General features: G+C 45.0%; 1 protein-coding gene across 5 annotated transcripts in view; it reads right to left on the reverse strand.

Moving 5' to 3' along the window:
• COLQ (collagen like tail subunit of asymmetric acetylcholinesterase) overlaps window positions 1–19,656 on the reverse strand; it is an 80,697-nt gene that overhangs the window by 8,798 nt on the left and 52,243 nt on the right. For all 5 annotated transcript variants that reach the window (XM_021071338.2, XM_084991815.1, XM_084991813.1 and 2 more), the window contains 2 exons: window positions 18,489–18,569; window positions 4,279–4,384 (listed from right to left, as the gene is read on the reverse strand). In XM_021071338.2, the coding sequence (XP_020926997.2) occupies window positions 4,279–4,384; window positions 18,489–18,569 (187 nt within the window). The remainder of the gene's footprint in view (window positions 1–4,278; window positions 4,385–18,488; window positions 18,570–19,656) is intronic.

Raw genomic sequence — 19,656 nt, forward strand, 5'->3', positions numbered from 1 at the left:
TTGAGGGGAAGGGAGACTTGTCATCATCTTACACCAAGCTATGGTCATTTGTCCTAACAAGAAATGCAAAAGCAATCCTGTGGGGGGAGCACCAGTCTCGTGTTCAGAGAGACAGAACCTCCACCAGCCCAGGAATATTCCAGGTAGTTAGGCACCTGGGGACCATGGGAAAACTCTGTAACCAGGGATGTGACTGCAGCAGGGAGCCACCGTCCAGCACTGTGTGACCCCCAAGGACCCCTCCAGAACCACAGCGTCAGAGAGACTCAGGAGTCTGGCCTATTATCCAGCTAATTAGTGGGGAGGCTGAGATCTGAATTCATATTTGACTCGACACTATGCTGCTGTTCAAAAGCCACACGTCCAAGAATATTGATGCTCACAGGAAGCTGGCAATTCCCAGGTACCACGTTGATTCACTTAGACTCTGTCTGGGTGCAGGAAGGACTCAGCCAAATTTGTAATTTGGTTATTGCAAATTACATCCTAAAGGCATTTTGCTGTTGTTCCTTCCCCATCCCCAGCCCCTCTTTCTTGGGTAACTTGGGTAATGAAAACCTCCCGCCACCCTCCACCTCCTCGCACCATCCTGCCCCCCAGGCATGGGGCAGCAAAAGCCGAGGTGGCCTCCAAAAAGGACGACAGGATATGGCAGGGAGCCACATCCCTGCTGCTTCCTCCCAGCTGTCCAAGGGCATCTGTTACCCCTGCCTGCTTCCTGCCACACCGCCCTGAAGGGCACAGCAACTTGAACTGCCCCACCTTGGTCTCTCGGAGCTTGTCCAGGGGGCCCAGCCTCTCCACTGACCCTGGCAGCCAGAGGATCCAGCTCTCCATCTTTGCCCAGGGAGCCTCCCATCTCCACTGGATGCTGCAGTGGGAGCAGGTCTGAGAGGAGAATCTGGGAGAAGGCAGAGGAACCACCAAGTCACCTCCACGTCACCCCTGAGTCCCACTCTGCCCCTGCAGAAGCTGCATGGCTACATGGGAGGATCCTGAGACTAATAGTCACAGACTGATTCTGGACCAGGAGTGGTCACCTTGGGGACCTCTGTGATTTCTGAGGCTCCAGGGAAGTTTAACCTGGGGTCCAGAGAGCCTGAGGATACCACAAGATGGATCTGGGCAGGGGTTCTAGAACTCTGGGCAGTAGTGTGTGGAGTACTACATGTAGGCAGACACATTTTTTTTTCCCCCTGGGAGAGGAACTCTATCAGGCTGTCAAAGGTAGCCTCAGAAATGGCTTTGGAGGTCTGTTCCAATTCCTGATGAAGATCCAACTGGTCTCAGACACACAGAGAAGGCCCCTTTTAAACCTCCTTCCCCTTCTTCCCCCCCCCCCCCCAAAAAAAAGCATTTCCAAAGAGCAGCATTATTTCCCCATTTTCTTCCGCCCCCTCACTCTGAGAGGTTCCCCAGAAGGGAAGTGACTCAAAGGAAGGACGGAGGGGAACATCAGTCAAAGAACTGGCCCACATCCTGCTTTGCTGCCGCGCAATAACCCAGGTGGGACAGACTGAGGGCCAAAGTAGCCCAGGCATATGGGCACCTGCGGGAGCCAGGCCTGCCCATCCTACCTGCCAGGTGCCATGGGGATGCCAAACTGACTTGGCTAAGACCCTGCCTCAAGGACCTGCCATCTAGAAGGAAGAGGAAACACATCTGCAGAAAACTGTCACCCGTGAAGGGGCCATAGCAGACATAGCGTGGGACTGGGGCCTTAGGAAGGGCTTATTGAAGAGAGGGCTTTGAAGGAAGGAGAGGAGTTGGCCGGATGGACCAGAGGATGACGGGGACGCTATTTCAGGTCATGTGGACCCAAAGAGACCCTAGGAGTTTTCTCCAGCTCCCGGGAGAGCAGAGTCCACCGGAGGCCCGAGGGCAGTGAGGCTGGGACCTGGCAGAGGATGGGTGGTGGGAGGGGGAGCATACCAGCCGGTAGAGAGGTGCTGGAAGAGCAAGAAAGAAAGCAGGATTACACTGGCCTCGCTGCAGGCATAGGGCTGCAATCCACCAGAGGCTGACAAGACAAAACAGGGGGCATCTGAGCGAGCTGCTGAGGGTTTCCCTGTCCTGCCCTTCTCACTCACTCCGCGGTGCAGGAGGGAACCCAGACTCAAGTCAGACACACACAGTGAGAAGAAGACTTAGTTTGCTGAAGACACTCCCCCAACTATTTTCCCCCTGGCTATTTCTCAGTTCTGTGAGCCCCTAAATACCTCAAGGGCCAAGAACATCCCTTCCAAAGGCAAATCCCAGCTTCAGGCCAAGCTCTCAGTCTCTAGGGTTGCCAGCTCATGGTCATGGGGCTCAAGGGGAACCAAGGAGGAAAAGGATTATTTGCAAGAACCTGTATCTGATCATCCAGTCAACACAGAGAAACAGAGTCTGGGCGTGAACGTGGAGCCTGGGCTGCATCTCAACCCAGGTCCCCTAACAAATAGAAACAGGTGGGGGGATGGCTTATTGTCATGGTAACTGATGTTCTTCCGTTAATTTTCCTCTCCTGATTTCAAGGAGGCAGCAAGACTTTGTGCTTTTTTGCTCCTGCTAAGAAACAAATACTACTTGAAGACTTCTGTCTTTCTGCCCTCTTGTTCTCAGAAAAGAAAATCTCGTAAGAGGGGCAGGTATCTGAGGGGGGCGAGGAGGGAGGGGCTGGAGGTCAGAAGAGGAGGGATGGCCCCAGACACAGGGAGGAGGGGGACCCCGAATCCTAGGGAAGAGACGAGGTCTCAGGAGGAAAGCTATGGGGTGCCCCCGGGGAGGTTGAACCTTGGGGATCAGGACTCTGAGGCTTGGGGATGATCTTGATACCCACAACTGCCACAAAGACGGTGGTCATAGGTCTGACCACGTGGCCTCAGACAATAGGAATTTCAGAGGCAAAGAGGGCAGATCAAAGGCTGGAGGGACCGCCCTGGATGTTTTTCTGCCATAATTCCCCAGGATCTTTGTCCCACTGTTTTTCAGCAGGTAAAGAACTGGAGAGAACCCCAGTAATGCCTGAGACTGAATTTTCTTCACAACTTGTCAGGTTAGAGTCTCAAAGCCAGTTTTTTCTTTAATTTGTTTGTTTGATTTTGTGTGATTTGGCTTTTTTTTTTTTTGGTCATACCTACTGCATGCAGAAGTTCCTGGGCCAGGGGTTGAACTCAAGCCACAGCAGTGACCTGAGCCATAGCAGTGATAACACTGAATCCTTAACCACTGGGCCACCAGGGAACTCCTCCAAGCCAGTTTTGGTTTAAGGGAGCTAACAAAATGACATTTCTTGACCATCTCATGATGGGGTTATAAATATTGGCCCATAAACACAGTGGGGAAAAGTACAATTTGCAATTTCAAAATGCCCTCATTTTCTTAAAAAAAAAATTTAAAATTGAAATTCCCATCATGGCACAGTGGAAATAAATCCAACTAGGAACCATGAGGTTGTGGGCTCGATCCTTGGCCTCGCTCAGTGGGTTAAAGGATCTGGCGTTGCCATGAGCTGTGGTGTAGGTCGCAGACACCTCTCAGATTTGATGTTGCTGTGGCTGTGGCATAGGCCAGCAGCTGTATCTCCAATTGGACCTCTAGCCTGGGAACCTCCATATGCTGTGGGTATGGCCCTAAAAAATAAAAATTAGAATAAAAATTTTGATCTCTTTATATAACTGAGGACAAAGAAACTGGCACAGTCAGTAAATAGCATTCTTGGATCTAGAGATACTATGCTATCATAGGCTTTACTTTGAGCTGAAAAACAAAATAAAAGGCTTAACACCTGCAAGTAAACAAAATGAAACCAGATAGTAGTGTAGCTATGCCCTCTTCAATGGTAGCCTTTTCATTTCTTTTTAGTGATTTATTTCTATATTTGATGCAAATCAGTAAAGACTTTCATAACACTGTGAAAGAGAGAAAAATTAACAATGTCATCTCTACTTCTAGATTTAAGAGAACTGCTCAGAACCTTGAAATGTTTTTCTAGGAAAAGGTGTTAGTTAATTAAATATGTGTCTGTTATTTTTCAAAGTATAAATGACATCACTAATGTAATTTTTCTTCTTTTTCTCTCCTCGATCTGTTCTCCAGAATGTTAAATCTAGGCCAGAATAGTGTTTCTCTCTCTTATGTAAAATTTGATTGAGCCACATTATGGAGAAGTTATGCCTTGGGCTGTTTCTAACTCAGAACACAAGGCAGGCCTCTGCTGACATCTCCTGTGCCCTCCCTGGGAGGCTGGCTGGGAGGGTGACACTGTGTGTTCACGTGAAGCAGTGTTGCTCTTACCTGCAGATGGGGGGCCCGGGGGGCCTGGGGGACCAGGACGACCAGTTTGACCAGAAGGCCCAGGTTTGCCTGGTGGGCCCATCACTCCACTATCTCCCTTCTGCCCCTGACGGAGAGAAAGGCAGAGCCTGTTATAACAGCATGATGTGGCCAACTTCCTTCCCCATTCATCTCTACTAAATTATGGGCCACTTTGCCCTTTGGAGCAAATGCCTGGGGGAGGGTGCAGTTCCAAAGATCCCGGAGGGATCACCAAGCTCCTGAAAAGCTCAGGGCAAGTGACATTTGAGAAAGTGATGGATGCAAGTTTATAGACATGACTTTTTTTTAATTGAAGTATAGTTGATTTATAGTATTATGTTCGTTTCAGGCGTACATCATATTGAGTCAGTGGGGTTTTTTCTTTTGCAGATTCTTTTCCCTTATAGGTTATTATAAAATATTGAGTATAGTTCCTTGTGCTACAAAGTAAATCCTTGCTGCTTATCTTTTTTTTTTTTTTTTTTTTTGGTCTTTTTAGGGCCACACCCATGGCATATGGAGGTTCCCAGGCTAGGGGTCTAATCAGAGCTACAGCTGCCGGCCTATTCCATAGCCACAGCAACGCGGGATCTGAGCCTTGTCTGCAACCTAAACCACAGCTCATGGCAACTCGGGATCCTTAACCCACAGAGCAAGGCCAGGGGTTGAACCGGTGTCCTCACGGATGCTAGTCAGATTCGTTTCTGCTGAGCCACAGCGGGAACTCCTATGTATAGCCGTTTGTATCTGTTAATCTCATACTCCTAACTTGCTCCTCCCCCCTGGTCATTGTAAGTTTGCTTTCTACAGACATCACTTCTTGCTCTGTCCTAGACACATAGCACATGATAGTGAACAGGAACCAGTGTAACTCACTCTCCTCAATGGGCAGCAGAGGAAACAGGCTCAGAAAAGAGATTAGGCCATCGTCTGGCATCAGGCCTCTGCCTGCTTGTCAGGACTGTTTCTGTCTCAGCACAAGAGCCATTTCCATCTGATGGCCTCTTGTTGCTCTCAGGATAAGGCCTAGCCCCTAACTTCAGCCTTCACAGCCCTGAAAGCCCAGGCTTTCCAGGATTGTCCTGGACTTTTGGCGTTTGGGGGCTTCAACAGCATCCATGCTTTCTACTTCCCTTCTCAAGACTCCTCTCTCTGCCCTAAACGCCTCTCCTCGCCCCTTTGCCTAGGTAACTTCCTCCCAGACTTCAGCTCCCAGCTAAAATACCGTTGTGCAAAGCCTTCCCTAACCTTGCCTGACCCAGCCAGTTCTCCCCATCATAGGCCCTCATCCCCAATCATAACTACCATTGTTTGTGTGCTCATTTCTTTAGTGTCTCTGCATGAGACAGAAGCTCCCAGAATCTGTCTTTTTCACCTCCCTTCCCCAGATCACATAGGGGAGGAAAAGAAGCTGAACACACAAACAGGATATAGTTTGTTGGCTCTAAGCCGAGAGATCTGGGCTTTCATCTCGGCCATGGGACCCTGGGTGAGTCACACCATTGCTCTGTGCCTCAGTTTTCTCATATGTAAAATGAGCCAGGCAATATACACACCTGCGTGGGCTTCTTGTGAGGCTGACAAAGATCTCAGAGGTGGAAAAGTGATTTGCACAGAACCAAGGGCTACATGGGGCCCAGCTGATTCTCGTAGCCATCAGCTTGGTTTTACCTTTTCCACATGGTTAGAAAAGTCTTGATTTTTTTTTCTTTTTAGGGCCACACCCATGGCATACAGAGGTTCCCAGGCTACAGGTTGAATCAGAGCTACAGCTGCCAGCCTATAGCATAGCTACAGCAATGTGGGATCCAAGCTGCATCTGTGACCTACACCACAGCTCACAGCAACACCGGATCCACTGAGCGAGGCCAGGGACCAAACCTGCATCCTTCTGGTCACTAGTGGGATTCATTTCTGCTGTGCACAACGGGAACTCCAGAAAAGTCCTGATTCTTAACGAGAGGCACACCTACAGGTATAGGTATCCCACACGGGATGCCCTCTTTGCTGTCTGCTCTGGGAGGGTTGACGTCTCCCCCCAGCGCTGCTCTTAGGAATGACCCCAGAAAGTGAGACTGGCTCTCGCTATGGACCCTTCCCCCAAACCATCTGCTAACTGTCCATTCTTGCCAGGGCCTCACTGGAGTGGTAACGGGTGCCTGGTGTCTTGGGCCTGGTCCCTGTCCCTGCACACTTGTGCCTTGGCAGCCTCGCCCACCTGATGGAATGTAATCTTTCCCATGCTTAGGGAGCAGGCAGGCCAGGCACTTCTTTCAACCATGTGACCTGGGACCTGCCACTTTGTCAACATGGTCGTGGGGGCTCCCTCGGCAATGGGCAAGGAGTTCTTAAACTCAATAAGGGACAGTGAGGTCAGAGTTCGTCTCCAATTCCATCCCCATGGAGGGAATCTTTTTTTTTTTTTTTTTTTTATTAAATTTTATTTTATTTTCCCACTGTACAGCAAGGGGGTCAGGTTATCCTTACATGTATACATTACAATTACAGTTTTTCCCCCCACCATTTCTTCTGTTGCAACATGAGTATCTAGACATAGTTCTCAATGCTATTCAGCGGGATCTCCTTGTAAATCTATTCTACGTTGTGACTGATAAGCCCAAGCTCCCGATCCCTCCCACTCCCTCCCCCTCCCATCAGGCAACCACAAGTCTCTTCTCCAAGTCCATGATTGATTTTCTTTTCTGAGGAGATGTTCATTTGTGCTGGATATTAGATTCCAGTTATAAGTGATGTCATATGGTATTTGTCTTTGTCTTTCTGGCTCATTTCACTCAGTATGAGATTCTCTAGTTCCATCCATGTTGCTGCAAATGGCATGATGTCATCCTTTTTAATGGCTGAGTAGTATTCCATCGTGTATATATACCACATCTTCCGAATCCAATCCTCTGTCGATGGACATTTGGATTGTTTCCATGTCCTGGCTATTGTGAATAGTGCTGCAATGAACATGCGGGTGCATGTGTCTCTTTTAAGTAGAGCTTTGTCCGGATAGATGCCCAAGAGTGGGATTGCAGGGTCATATGGAAGTTCTATGTATAGATTTCTAAGGTATCTCCAAACTGTTCTCCATAGTGGCTGTACCAGTTTACATTCCCACCAACAGTGCAGGAGGGTTCCCTTTTCTCCACAGCCCCTCCAGCACTTGTTATTTGTGGATTTATTAATGATGGCCATTCTGACTGGTGTGAGGTGGTATCTCATGGTAGTTTTGATTTGCATTTCTCTTATAATCAGCGATGTTGAGCATTTTTTCATGTGTTTGTTGGCCATCTGTATATCTTCTTTGGAGAAATGTCTATTCAGGTCTTTTGCCCATTTTTCCATTGATTGATTGGTTTTTTTGCTGTTGAGTTGTATAAGTTGCTTGTATATTCTAGAGATTAAGCCCTTGTCAGTTGCATCATTTGAAACTATTTTCTCCCATTCTGTAAGTTGTCTTTTTGTTTTCTTTTGGGTTTCCTTTGCTGTGCAAAAGCTTTTCAGTTTGATGAGGTCCCATGGGTTTATTTTTGCTCTAGTTTCTATTGCTTTGGGAGACTGACCTGAGAAAATATTCATGATGTTGATGTCAGAGAGTGTTTTGCCTATGTTTTCTTCTAGGAGTTTGATGGTGTCCTGTCGTATATTTAAGTCTTTCAGCCATTTGGAGTTTATTTTTGTGCATGGTGTGAGGGTGTGTTCTAGTTTCATTGCTTTGCATACAGCTGTCCAGGTTTCCCAGCAATGCTTGCTGAATAGACTTTCCTTTTCCCATTTGATGTTCTTGCCTCCCTTGTCAAAGATTAATTGACCATAGGTGTCAGGGTTAATTTCCAGATTCTCTATTCTGTTCCATTGGTCTGTCTGTCTGTTTTGATACCAGTACCACACTGTTTTGATGACTGTGGCTTTGTAGTATTTCTTGAAGTCTGGGAGAGTGATGCCTCCTGCTTGGTTTTTGTTTCTCAGGATTGCTTTGGCGATTCTGGGTCTTTTGTTGTTCCATATAAATGTTTGGATTGTTTGTTCTAGTTCTGTGAAAAATGTCATGGGTAATTTGATAGGGATTGCATTGAATCTGTAGATTGCTTTGGGTAGGATGGCCATTTTCACAATATTGATTTTTCCAATCCAGGAACATGGAATATCTTTCCATTTTTTTACATCTTCTTTGATTTCTTTGATTAAGGTTTTATAGTTCTCGGCATATAGGTCCTTTACCTCTTTGGTTAGGTGTATTCCGAGGTATTTGATTTTGTGAGGTACAATTTTAAAAGGTATCGTATTTTTGTATTCCTTTTCTAATGCTTCATTGCTGGTATACAGAAATGCAACTGACTTCTGAATGTTAATCTTATATCCTGCCACTTTGCTGAATTTATTAATCAGTTCAAGGAGTTTTGGGGTTGAGTCCTTAGGGTTTTCTAGGTATAGAATCATGTCATCTGCATACAGTGACAGTTTGATCTCTTCTCTTCCTATATGGATGCCTTTGATTTCTTTTGTTTGTCTAATTGCTGTGGCTAAGACTTCCAAAACTATGTTGAAGAGCAGTGGTGAGAGTGGGCATCCCTGTCTTGTTCCAGATTTGAGTGAGAAGGCTTTCAGTTTTTCCCCATTGAGGATTATATTTGCTGTGGGTTTATCATAAATGGCTTTGATTATATTCAGGAATGTTCCCTCTATACCCACTTTGGCGAGGGTCTTGATCATGAATGGATGTTGAACTTTGTCAAATGCTTTTTCTGCATCTATTGAGATGATCATATGATTTTTGACTTTTTTTTTGTTAATGTGGTGTATGATGTTGATTGATTTGCGTATGTTGAACCATCCTTGTGAACCTGGGATGAACCCAACCTGGTCATGGTGTATAATTTTTTTGATATGTTGTTGGATTCGGTTGGCTAAGATTTTGTTGAGAAGTTTTGCATCTATATTCATCAATGATATTGGGCGATAGTTTTCTTTTTTGGTGGTATCTCTGCCTGGTTTTGGAATGAGGGTGATGGTGGCCTCATAGAATGTCTTTGGGAGTATTCCTTCTTCTTCAACCTTTTGAAAGAGTTTAAGGAGGATGGGCACCAATTCCTCTTTATATGTTTGATAGAATTCACCTGTGAAGCCATCTGGTCCTGGGCTTTTATTTGTAGGGAGTGATTTTATGACCTCTTCAATTTCATTTCTAGTGATTGGTCTGTTCAGTTGGTCTGTTTCTGCTTGATTCAGTTTTGGCAGGCTGTCCCATGGAGGGAATCTTAAGCCTTGCCCAACCCTTAGGATTCCGTGAGGCAACAAAGACAGGTCCCAGAATGGCAAAGGAAGTCACACAGTCTTAATATAGCCATGGTGAAGGCTTGTTTTTCTAGCAGCCGTGTCAGCTGGCTCTGAGCACAGGAAGTGCCACAGCTCGAAGGAGCTGGACACTCTCCTTGTCCTGACCTCAGTGGTAATGGAATATTCTGCCGATCAATCATCTACTCGGAACAGCCTTGTCTTGAGCGGGACTCACTGGGCAGCACTTTCCAGGAAAAACATTGTCTACTCTTTTATTGCCACAAAGTTTGGAGATTCCTGTCAAGGAAGTTGTACTGTCTTCATGACTGAAGATTTGTATGATAAAGGCAAGAGCTACTTTCCTGAAGGCCAGGCCTAACTTGGTGTGATGATGTGCAGGGGGCTGGGGGGAATCTGGTCTCAAGTCTCCAGGTGCTAATGCTGCCTGGAAACTGGTTAGCTGGGGTTCCTGAGTGGTTGTGCTACTGCCCTGGCCCTCGGTTTCATGGTGACTACATGCAAAGAATTGAGTCTATGGTCTCTAAAATCCTTCTGGATATAAGTTCTATTTTTTTGTGGTCACACCTGTGGCATGTGGAAGTTCCTGAGCCAGGAACTGAACCTGCTCCACAGCAGCGACCTAAGCCCCTAAGCCACAACAGTGACAACACCAAGTCCTTAACCCACTGAGCCACCAGGGAACTCCTTGATCTGAAGGTCTAATCTCCCAGATGATCTGGATTTCTGATTCCAGGATTTAAGTTGACTTTACAAGAACCTCCAGAGATTCTTAGCACTACAGCTCAACAAACATTCTGTATGCCTAGCTCCACTAGGCAATGAATTCATGACAAAAAGAGAGTATCATGGTGGGCTTGCAAGGCTGATCATTCAAGTCTCAGCTGATTAGACAGGCAGAGGGGGAGGGGCTGGGGTTCAGTCAGCTTGTTTATAGGGTCTCAGAGGAAGATGAGCTCATTTCCCTAACTTCTCTGAGCTCCCAGATATGGTGCTGGCATCGTTTTTAAGACTGCTCCAACAGAATCATTCTCAGCAGTGTCAAGAAATAGCCTTCTTGGGGTGTGCCTGCTGTGGTGCAGTGGAAACGAATCCAACTAGTATCCATCCATGAGGATGCGGGTTTGATCCCTGGCCTCGCTCAGTGGGTTAAGGATCCTTGCTCAGTGGGTTAAGAAAGAAAGAAAGAAATAGCCTCATTGGCTTCAGCTCTGATGAGGACAAGACAAACACTGCCCAAGAAAAGAACTAGATGACGAAACCAACTGGCTTCTTGAACCCCAAGTGTCAAATATGGAATGCAGCAGTAGGGAAGAAAAAGATTAAAAAAAAAAGATTTTTCCTTTTCTCCTTCTTTTTCTGAGCCTAGTTTTTAGGAAATTGGTATCTGTGGCATCACTGTGAAGCCATGGCCATGCTGCCAACTGTAAAGCTTTAAAAATTGAATTGGAATATTGTGATTTCTTTTAATTTTTTTTTGGAACATTGTGATTTCAAAAGTCACTGGGGAAGCTGATTTAGCCAGGTGGGAGTCTATGTTTTTCCTAAGTTTACTCTGAAAAGACCAGAATTGGCTTTATAGTGTTATCAAGGTTCTGTGCCCTGGTGCACATAAGAATTACGTGGAGCTTTAAAAACAAGCCATGCCGAAGTCCCAGTTACATCAGCGTCTTTGGAAGGTAAGGCCTGGGCACTGGGGACAATGAGGGGCAAGCCTAGAACTACCACCACTGCACGTGGGGCAGTAAATCTGTATTTAATCGGCTCCCAAGACAATTCTGACATAAGCGAGAGTTTGAGGACCACTTAAAGAATGGAAATGTAAGAATGGAAAATGCCTTGTGTCCAAACACATTCACTTCTCAGCATTATATATAATTTGGTTAGGCTTCTCTTGCCCAAGCAATCTACTGGTTACTCTTTTACTAAAATCTTGTATTATGTTAAGGCAGGTTCCCTCTATACTCACTTTGGTAAGAGTTTTTATCGTGAATGGATGTTGGACTTTGTCAAATGTTTTTTCTGCATTTATTGAGATAATCATGTGGTATTTGACATTTCTTTGGTTAATGTGGTGTATGACATTGAATGATTTGCATATGTTGAACCATCCTTGTGAATCTGGGATGAATCCCACTTGGTTGTGGTGCATGATCTTTTTTATATGTTGTTGGATTCAGTTGGCTAGAATTATGTTGAGAATTTTGCGTCTATATTCATCAAAGATATTGGCCTATAATTTTCTTTTTTGGTAGTATCGTCTGTTTTTTAAATTTTTTTAAATTTTTATTTATTTACTTATTTATTTTGTCTTTCTGCCTTTTCTAGGGCTGCTCCCGTGGCATATGGAGGTTCCCTGACTAGGGGTAGAATCAGAGATGTAGCCGCTGGCCTACACCAGAACCACAGCAACGCAGGATCCGAGCTGCGTCTGTGACCTACTCCACAGCGCACGGCAACACCAGATCCTTAACCTACTGAGCAAGGCCAGGGATCGAACCCGCAACCTCATGGTTCCTAGTCGGATTCGTTAACCTCTGAGCCACGACGGGAACTCCTGTCTGGTTTTGTTATTAGGGTGATGTTGGCTTCATAAGATGTCTTTGGGAGTATGCCTTCAACCTTTTGGAAAAGTTTGAGAAGGATGGGTATGAGTTCTTTGTACATTTGGTAGAATTCACCTGTGAAGCCATCTGGCCCTGGACTTTTGTTTGTTGGGAGTGTTTTTATTACATTCAATTTCATTTCTATTGATTAGTCTGTTCAATTAATCAATTTCTTCTAAGTTCAGTTTTAGGCAGGCTGTAAGTCTCTAGAAAGTTGTCCATTTCTTCTAGGTTGTCGAATTTGTTGCCATATAATTGTTCATAGTATTCTCTTACAGTTTTTTGTATTTCTGCAGTAGCTGTTGAGATTTCTCCTTTTTTGTTTCTTATTTTGTTGATTTGGTTTTTTTCTCTCCTCTTCTTGTTGAGTCTGGCCAGAGGTTTGTCAATTTTGTTTACCCTTTCAAAGAACCAGCTCTTGGTTTTATTGATTTTTTTCTATTGTTTTTTGAATCTCTATTTTATTGACTTTCTCTCTGATCTTTATGATTTCCTTCCTTCTGAGGACTTTAGGTTTCGTTTGTTCTTTTTCTAATTCTTTCAGGTGGTAGGTTAAGTTGCTGATTTGAGATTTTTCTTCTTTTCTGAAGAAAACCTCTGTCTGTATGAACTTCCGCAGCATTCCATAGATTTTGAATGGTCGTGTTTTCATGATCATTTGTCTTGAGGTATTTTTTTTTTTTTTGTCTTTTGTCTTTTGTTGTTGTTGTTGTTGCTATTTCTTGGGCCGCTCCTGCGGCATATGGAGGTTCCCAGGCTAGGGGTCCAATCGGAGCTGTAGCCACCAGCCTACGCCAGAGCCACAGCAACGCGGGATCCGAGCCGCGTCTGCAACCTACACCACAGCTCACGGCAACGCCGGATCGTTAACCCACTGAGCAAGGGCAGGGACCGAACCCGCAATCTCATGGTTCCTAGTCAGATTCGTTAACCACTGCGCCACAACGGGAACTCCTGTCTTGAGGTATTTTTAAATTTCCCTTTTGATTTCCTCAATGACCCATTGTTTTTTAGTAGCATGTTGTTTAGTCTCCATGTAGTCAGTTTTTTCTCATTTCTTTTCCTGTGGTTGACTTTTAGTTTCATGCCATTGTGGTAAGAGGAGACACTTGAAATCATTACCATACTCTTAAATTTGTTGAGGTTAGCTTCATGCCCCAGTATGTGGTAAATCCCTGAGAATGTTCCACATGTGCTTGAAAAAAATGTATATTCTATTTTTTTTTTGGATGTAATGTCCTTAAAATGTCAATTAAGGCTATCTTTGCTATTGTGTCATTTAGGATCTCTGTTGCCTTGTTGATTGTCTGTCTAGAGGCATTGTCCATTGATGTGAGGGGGTGTTAAAGTCTCCTACTATTACTGTATTCCCATCTACTTCTCCTTTATGTCCCTTAGTATTTGTTGTATGTATCTGGGTGCTCCTATATTAGGGGCATATATATTGATGAGTGTCATATCCTCTTCTTGAATGGATCCTTTTATCATTAAATAGTGTCCCTCTTTGTCTTTCTTTATGGCCTTCGTTTTAAAGTCCATATTGTCTGATACAAGTATTGCAGCTCCTGCTTTCTTTCCTGTCTTTTCCATTTGTATGAAATATCTTTTCCCATCCACTCACTTTCAATTTGTATGTGTCCTTTGCCTAAGGTGAGTCACATGTAGACAGCATATTATAGGCTCTTGCTTTTTTATCCAGTCTGCCACTCATCTTTTGTGAGCCACACTGTAAGCCCTTGTCTGCCACTCATCTTTTGATTGGAGCATTCAGTCCTTTGACATTTAAGGTAATTTTTGATAAATATGTATTTATTGCCATTTTAAACCTTGTTTTCCAGTTAATACTATGTTTCTCCTTTGTTCCTTTCTTTTCTGGTTGGATTATTTCCTTCTATTTTATGCTTGTGTCCTCTTCTTTTAAGTTTTTGTGAATATAATGTTTGGTTTTGATTTGTGGTTGCCCTGTTTTTCAAGGATGTTAACACTTTCCTATATCTGCTTGCTTTAGCCTGGAGAGTCATATTGGCTCAAACACATTTATTAAAAAAGAGTCTAGGTTCTCTTACTTTCCTTCCTCACACTTTAAGATTTTGAAGTTCTTTTTTAACATTTTCATGTTTGTCCTTTTGCTGTTCCTTGTGTTTATCGTCACTTTTACAATAGTTTTTTTTTTCTTTTCCTTTTAGATCTGTATACTGGCTTATTCAAGTAATTGCTTTCCTATTTCTTCTTACTTCTTTTTTAATTAGAGAAGCCCTTTCAGTATTTCTTTTAGAATGGGTTTCGTATTGCTGTAGTCTTTTAGAATTTGGTTGTTGAAGAAATTCTTTATTTCTCCGTCTAATGATACTCTTGCTGGGTAGAGTATTCTAGGCAGCAAATTTTCCTTATTTATTTATTTATTTATTTATTTATTTATTTATTGTCTTTTGTCTTTTTAGGGCTGTACGCATGGCATTTGGAGGTTCCCAGGTTAGGGGTCTAATTGGAGCTATTGCTGCCAGCCTACGTCACAGCCACAGCAATGACAGATCCAAGCTGTGTCTGCGAACTACACCACAGCACATGGCAACGCCAGATCCTTAACCCACTGAGTGAGGCCAGGGAATGAATCCAAAACCTCATGGTTCCTAGTTGGATTTGTTTCCGCTGCACCATGACAGGAACTCCCAAATTTTTCCCTTTTAGAACTTTGAGTATATCTTGCCACTCTCTTCCTGCCTGTAGTGTTTCTGTAGAGAAATCAGCTGATAGCCTAATGGGGCTTCCCTTATAATTAACACTTTGTTTTATTTTTATTCTTGCTGAATTTAGAATCCTCTCTTTATCTTTAACTTTTGCCATTTTTATTATAATATGTTTTGCTGTGGCCCTGTTCTGGTTCACCTTCTTTGGGGCCCTCTGTGCTTCCTATATCTTGATATCTGTTTCCTTTAGATTTGGAAAGTTTTCAGACAATATTCTTCAAATATATTTTCAATCCCATTTTCTTTTTCTTCTCCTTCTGGAATCCCTGTTATGCATAGATTAGCCCACTTTATATTATCCCATAGATCTCTTATACTGCTTTCATGTTTTTTTTTCATTTGGTTTTCTGTCTGCTGTCCTGAGTGGGTGATTTCCATCATTCTATCCTCAAGTCATGAATTCGTTCCTCTGCATTATTTATTCTGCTATTCAGTGCTCTTAACTCATCTTGTGTCTCTGCAAATGAATTTTCTAATTTTTCTTGTCTCCTCCTTAGATTTTCTAGTTCCTTTCTAAAATAATCTTCATTACTGTTTATATCCACTCTTAATTCCTTCATATTCACCCTTAATTCCTTCAGTATTTTCGCTATTTCCTTTTTGAACTCAGTGTTTTTTAGACTTCAGAGGTCTGTTTTATTGCTGCTTCAGGTGAATTCTCTTGTTCTTTTTCTGGGAATGGCTTTTGAGCATCTTCATTTTGCTTATATTTTTATTATTCTGTGAGTTTAGGGAAACCAAATACTGTAGTCTTGGAGGGATATTTCTGCAAGAGTGTCCTGTTATATTGGGGGAGTTACTATTTATTTTCGATGTGGGAATCTGGCTATTTTCTCTTTCCTCAGTGTGAGCAGGCTGTTATGCCCCTGATGGGGTGTTGAGTGTGTTTCCAGGGAGAAGGAGGCAATGGGCAGGGCTAGTAGTCAGTGCCTGGTTGCTGGACTTTTGACAGTAGCAAGAACCTGCAGGAAGGTGGCGCAGGCTACTCCTAGTTGCATGGCCCTGGGAAGAGGTAATGAGCCTCAGGCAAATTTAGGAGGTGCCTGGAGCATTTCACAGTGCAGCGGCAGGGCGTGTGAGTTCCCGTGGGAGTGATTTCAACAGCAGGTGGTGTTCAGTCACAGTGCCCTCCTCTGTGGTGCCCTCTGAGGTGAATGGTGGTGCCCTCTGAGGTGAATGGTGGTGCCTGTTCATGGATCACTAATGGTGGTGGGCCACAGCCACCTCTGGAGTCAGAGATAACTGGTGGTTTTCTCCCACCACCTGTAAAGCACACAAGAAGCACCCTGTCCCACTTAGCCCATGCAGGAGATACTGCACAGGCTGTTTCCAGTTGCAGGGTCTTGGGAAGTAACAGTAATCAGGCATGTGTGGGCAGTGCCCAGAGCATTTGGCAATGGCAGCCTCAGGGTGAGTGTGTTCCCAGGGAAGTGAGAGCAACATTAGGTGGTGCTTGGTTGTAGTGCCCTCTTTTTTGCTGATCTCTGAGGTGACTGGGGCCACAGGTGGAGTCTGTTTTCAGACCCCTAGTGGTGTCGGGCCTTTCCTCCCTCTGGTTTCTGAGATGACTGCTGTGGTTTGTCCCCACCACCTGTAGATCACCTAAGATCACCTAAGCATTGTGCTTAGTCCCCTGCTGCCCTTAGCCCACGCAAGGGGTGCCCGGCCACCTGTAGCCTGCACGAGAGGTGCCCAGTCTCCCATAGACCAAGCAAGTGGCCTCTTGCCACCTGTAGCCTGTGCCAGATGTGCTCCACCCTCTGAAAGTCCACACACACGTGTGCAGGGAAAGAGATTCTTATGGTGGTCCACCCCTCCTCCTCTTGCCCTCCCCAGCAATGGTGCCTTGCTTCTCCTGTGGGCCCAGACCTCCTTCTGGGTTCCCTCAGCTGTAGCTTCTGCTCCTCAGTCTGTGGCACACTGCTCCCTAGCCCCTCAGGCTGTCTCCACACAGCCAATCCTAGTCTTATCCCTGGAACTGACCTCTGGAGCCTGAGTCACAGCACCTAGGCCCTGCACATGCATCTCAGGCTGTGGTATCAGAGGCAGTGGTACAGATGGTCTGTGCAGCTCTCACTCTGCTTTGTCCTCCTCAGTCCAGCTGCTGGGCTTTTCTCAGTGACTTTGAGGTCCCTCCATCTCAGCAGATCTCCCTGTTGGTAAGGTGGCTTCCCAGAGTGTGGGTTCCTTTCTTCTTTAACAGCTCCCTCTCAGGAGTGCTGGTCCCATCCTGATTCCTTTTCTCTCTCTCTCTTTTTTTCTTTTGTTCTATGTGGTTATGTGGAAGGTTTCTTGCCCCTTTTGGAGGTTTAAGTTCTTCTGGAAAGTTCAGTAGATGTTCTGTTCAGATCATTCAGCATGTAGATGTTTTTTATTTGATGTGTTTGTGGGAGAAGGTGAGCGTGACGTCTTACTCCTCCGCCATCTTGATCCTTCCTTTTACTAAAATCTTATGCAGAAATTTTTTTTTTTGGCCACCCTGCAGCATTTGGAGTTTCTAGGCCAGGGATCAGATCTGAGCTGCAGTTGTGACAAAGCAGGATCCTTAACCCACTGTTCTAGACTGGGGATCAAGCCTGCATCTTAGCACTCCCAAGACACCACCAATCCCATTGCATCTCAGCGTGAACTCCCAGAGATTTTTAAAAGATGTTTAAAAATGCTTTTAATTAATTTAGTAACAAGTAAAAATGTGAATATTGTGCTTTTAAAGTTAAACATTTAGGGTACCATAACAATATATTGGCTATAAAAGGAATAAATGACTAGAAAGTCCACAGAAGCAGTAACACTGGGAGGAAGGGTACCATGGCTATGCCTGGGTGTTAGGACTTTAGATGGTTTCTTTCCAAGTTTTCTGTTTTCTCTGATGACCATATATTACATTTGTAATGAGAAAAGAGGCAAAAAGCCAATAGACTGGTAACAACAAGAGTAAGGGGCACATGTCTCATTTGAGCAAAGGAGAGAGGTTCTCTGAGGCCCTCAAGACAGCTCATGTCACGTGGTTTGACCCAAGACTCTGCCTTCAAGGGGAATTCAGGACGAAAAATTTCCCTAAACCCTGAATAGTGCCAATAAAGGGGTTCAGTTACAAAGGGGAATCCTGGTTAGGGAAAAATCACCCTATTGTTGAGACACAGGAGACCCTTGAACAGTAGGCAAATATTTGGTCTGATCCCAGAACTCCAGCTGTGTCTGGGGCACTGAAGCAGAAAGCAGGTTTTCTGGCAAATGAACAGATCTGGTTTCTGCCCCCAGCTACTCTGGTTAAGCCAGACCTATTCTTATGAAGCCAAGATCCACTCCTTCCTCTGGCCTTGGACACAGCTGGAAGGTCCTCCCACTCCATCTGCCTCAAACTCTGCCTTTCCTGGAGAGCCAAGATGCCCTGGAAGGGGTGCAACTCTTGCCCACCAGCCTAGAGGGTGCTGGAGACTGTTCCCAGAATGTCCCTGATCCTGCCTGCCCGCCCACCTTTCTGCACCCCCAACCCCACCCCTGATCAGGAGGGTTTGGTGAGCCCTGGGACCCTTACCTGCTTGCCTCGTTTGCCTGGTCTTCCTGTGGGCCCCCGGTGTCCCGCTATCCCAGGCTCGCCCTTTGGCCCCATTTCACCCTGGAGAGAAGAGAAGCAACAGAGGAATGAGAGTCTGAAGAATGGGCATGGGCCCAGGTCTACCCAGTCACCAGCCACCCGGGTCATCTCCTCCATCATCCCCAGGATCTTCCAGTGGGCTGCTTGGGAGGGTGGGAGAACACCAAGGCCATGTGGAAGGGAGAGGTTTTTCATGGAAGACAAAGGGACGGAGGTTACCCTGGGAAGGGGACTTACTGTCTAAGAGAGACAGCTGCCAGGTAGCATGTATTTTGTTGTCCCAAATCCCCATCTGGAATGGCCGAGGCCTGAGGCGACTGCATTTCAGTCACATGTGCCTGGGACACCGTCTGGGGTAAATGCTCTCTCTCTTTTTAAAACTCAGTGAATTTTATTATGTTTATAGTTGTACAACCATCATCACAACCTAATTTTACAACATTTCCATCCCAAACCTCCAGCCCATCCCTCCCCCCAAACCTGTACCCTTCAGTAACCATACGTTTTTCAAAGTCTGTGCATCAGTTTCTGTTCTGCAAATACGATCATTGTATCTAGGAGATCCCTTTGTGGCTCAGTGGTTAACAAATCTGACTAGGAACCATGAGGTTGTGGGTTCTGATCCCTGGCCTCGCTCAGTGCATTGAGAATCTAGCATTGCCATGAGCAGTGGTGTAGGTCACAGATCCAATTCAACCCCTCACTTGGGAACCTCCATATGCCCTGGGTGAGGCACTAGAAAACACACACACATGCACACGCACACACACAAAAAGATCATTGTATCTTTTTTAGATTCCACATATAAGTGATAGCATATGACATTTTTGTGTGTCTCACTGTCTAACTTCACTTAGCATGATAATTTCTACGTCCATCCATATTGCTGCAAATGCCGCTATTTCATTCCTTTTTATGGCTGAGTAATATTCCATTGCATATATGTACCATATCTTCTTTATTGGCTCTTCTTTTGATGGACATTTAAGTTGCTTCCATGTCTTGGCTATTGTATATAGCGCTGCAGTGAACATTGGGGTGCATGTATCTTTTTGAGTCATGGATTTTCTCTGGATAGATGCCTGGGAGTGGGATTGTTGGATCAAAT

This window comes from Sus scrofa, chromosome 13, assembly GCF_054392235.1.
Source record: "Sus scrofa isolate SSC_HxYL_T2T_F1_AM1 chromosome 13, Sscrofa_HxYL_maternal_Yorkshire_Landrace_v2.0, whole genome shotgun sequence".
NCBI classification, from domain to species: domain Eukaryota; kingdom Metazoa; phylum Chordata; class Mammalia; order Artiodactyla; family Suidae; genus Sus; species Sus scrofa.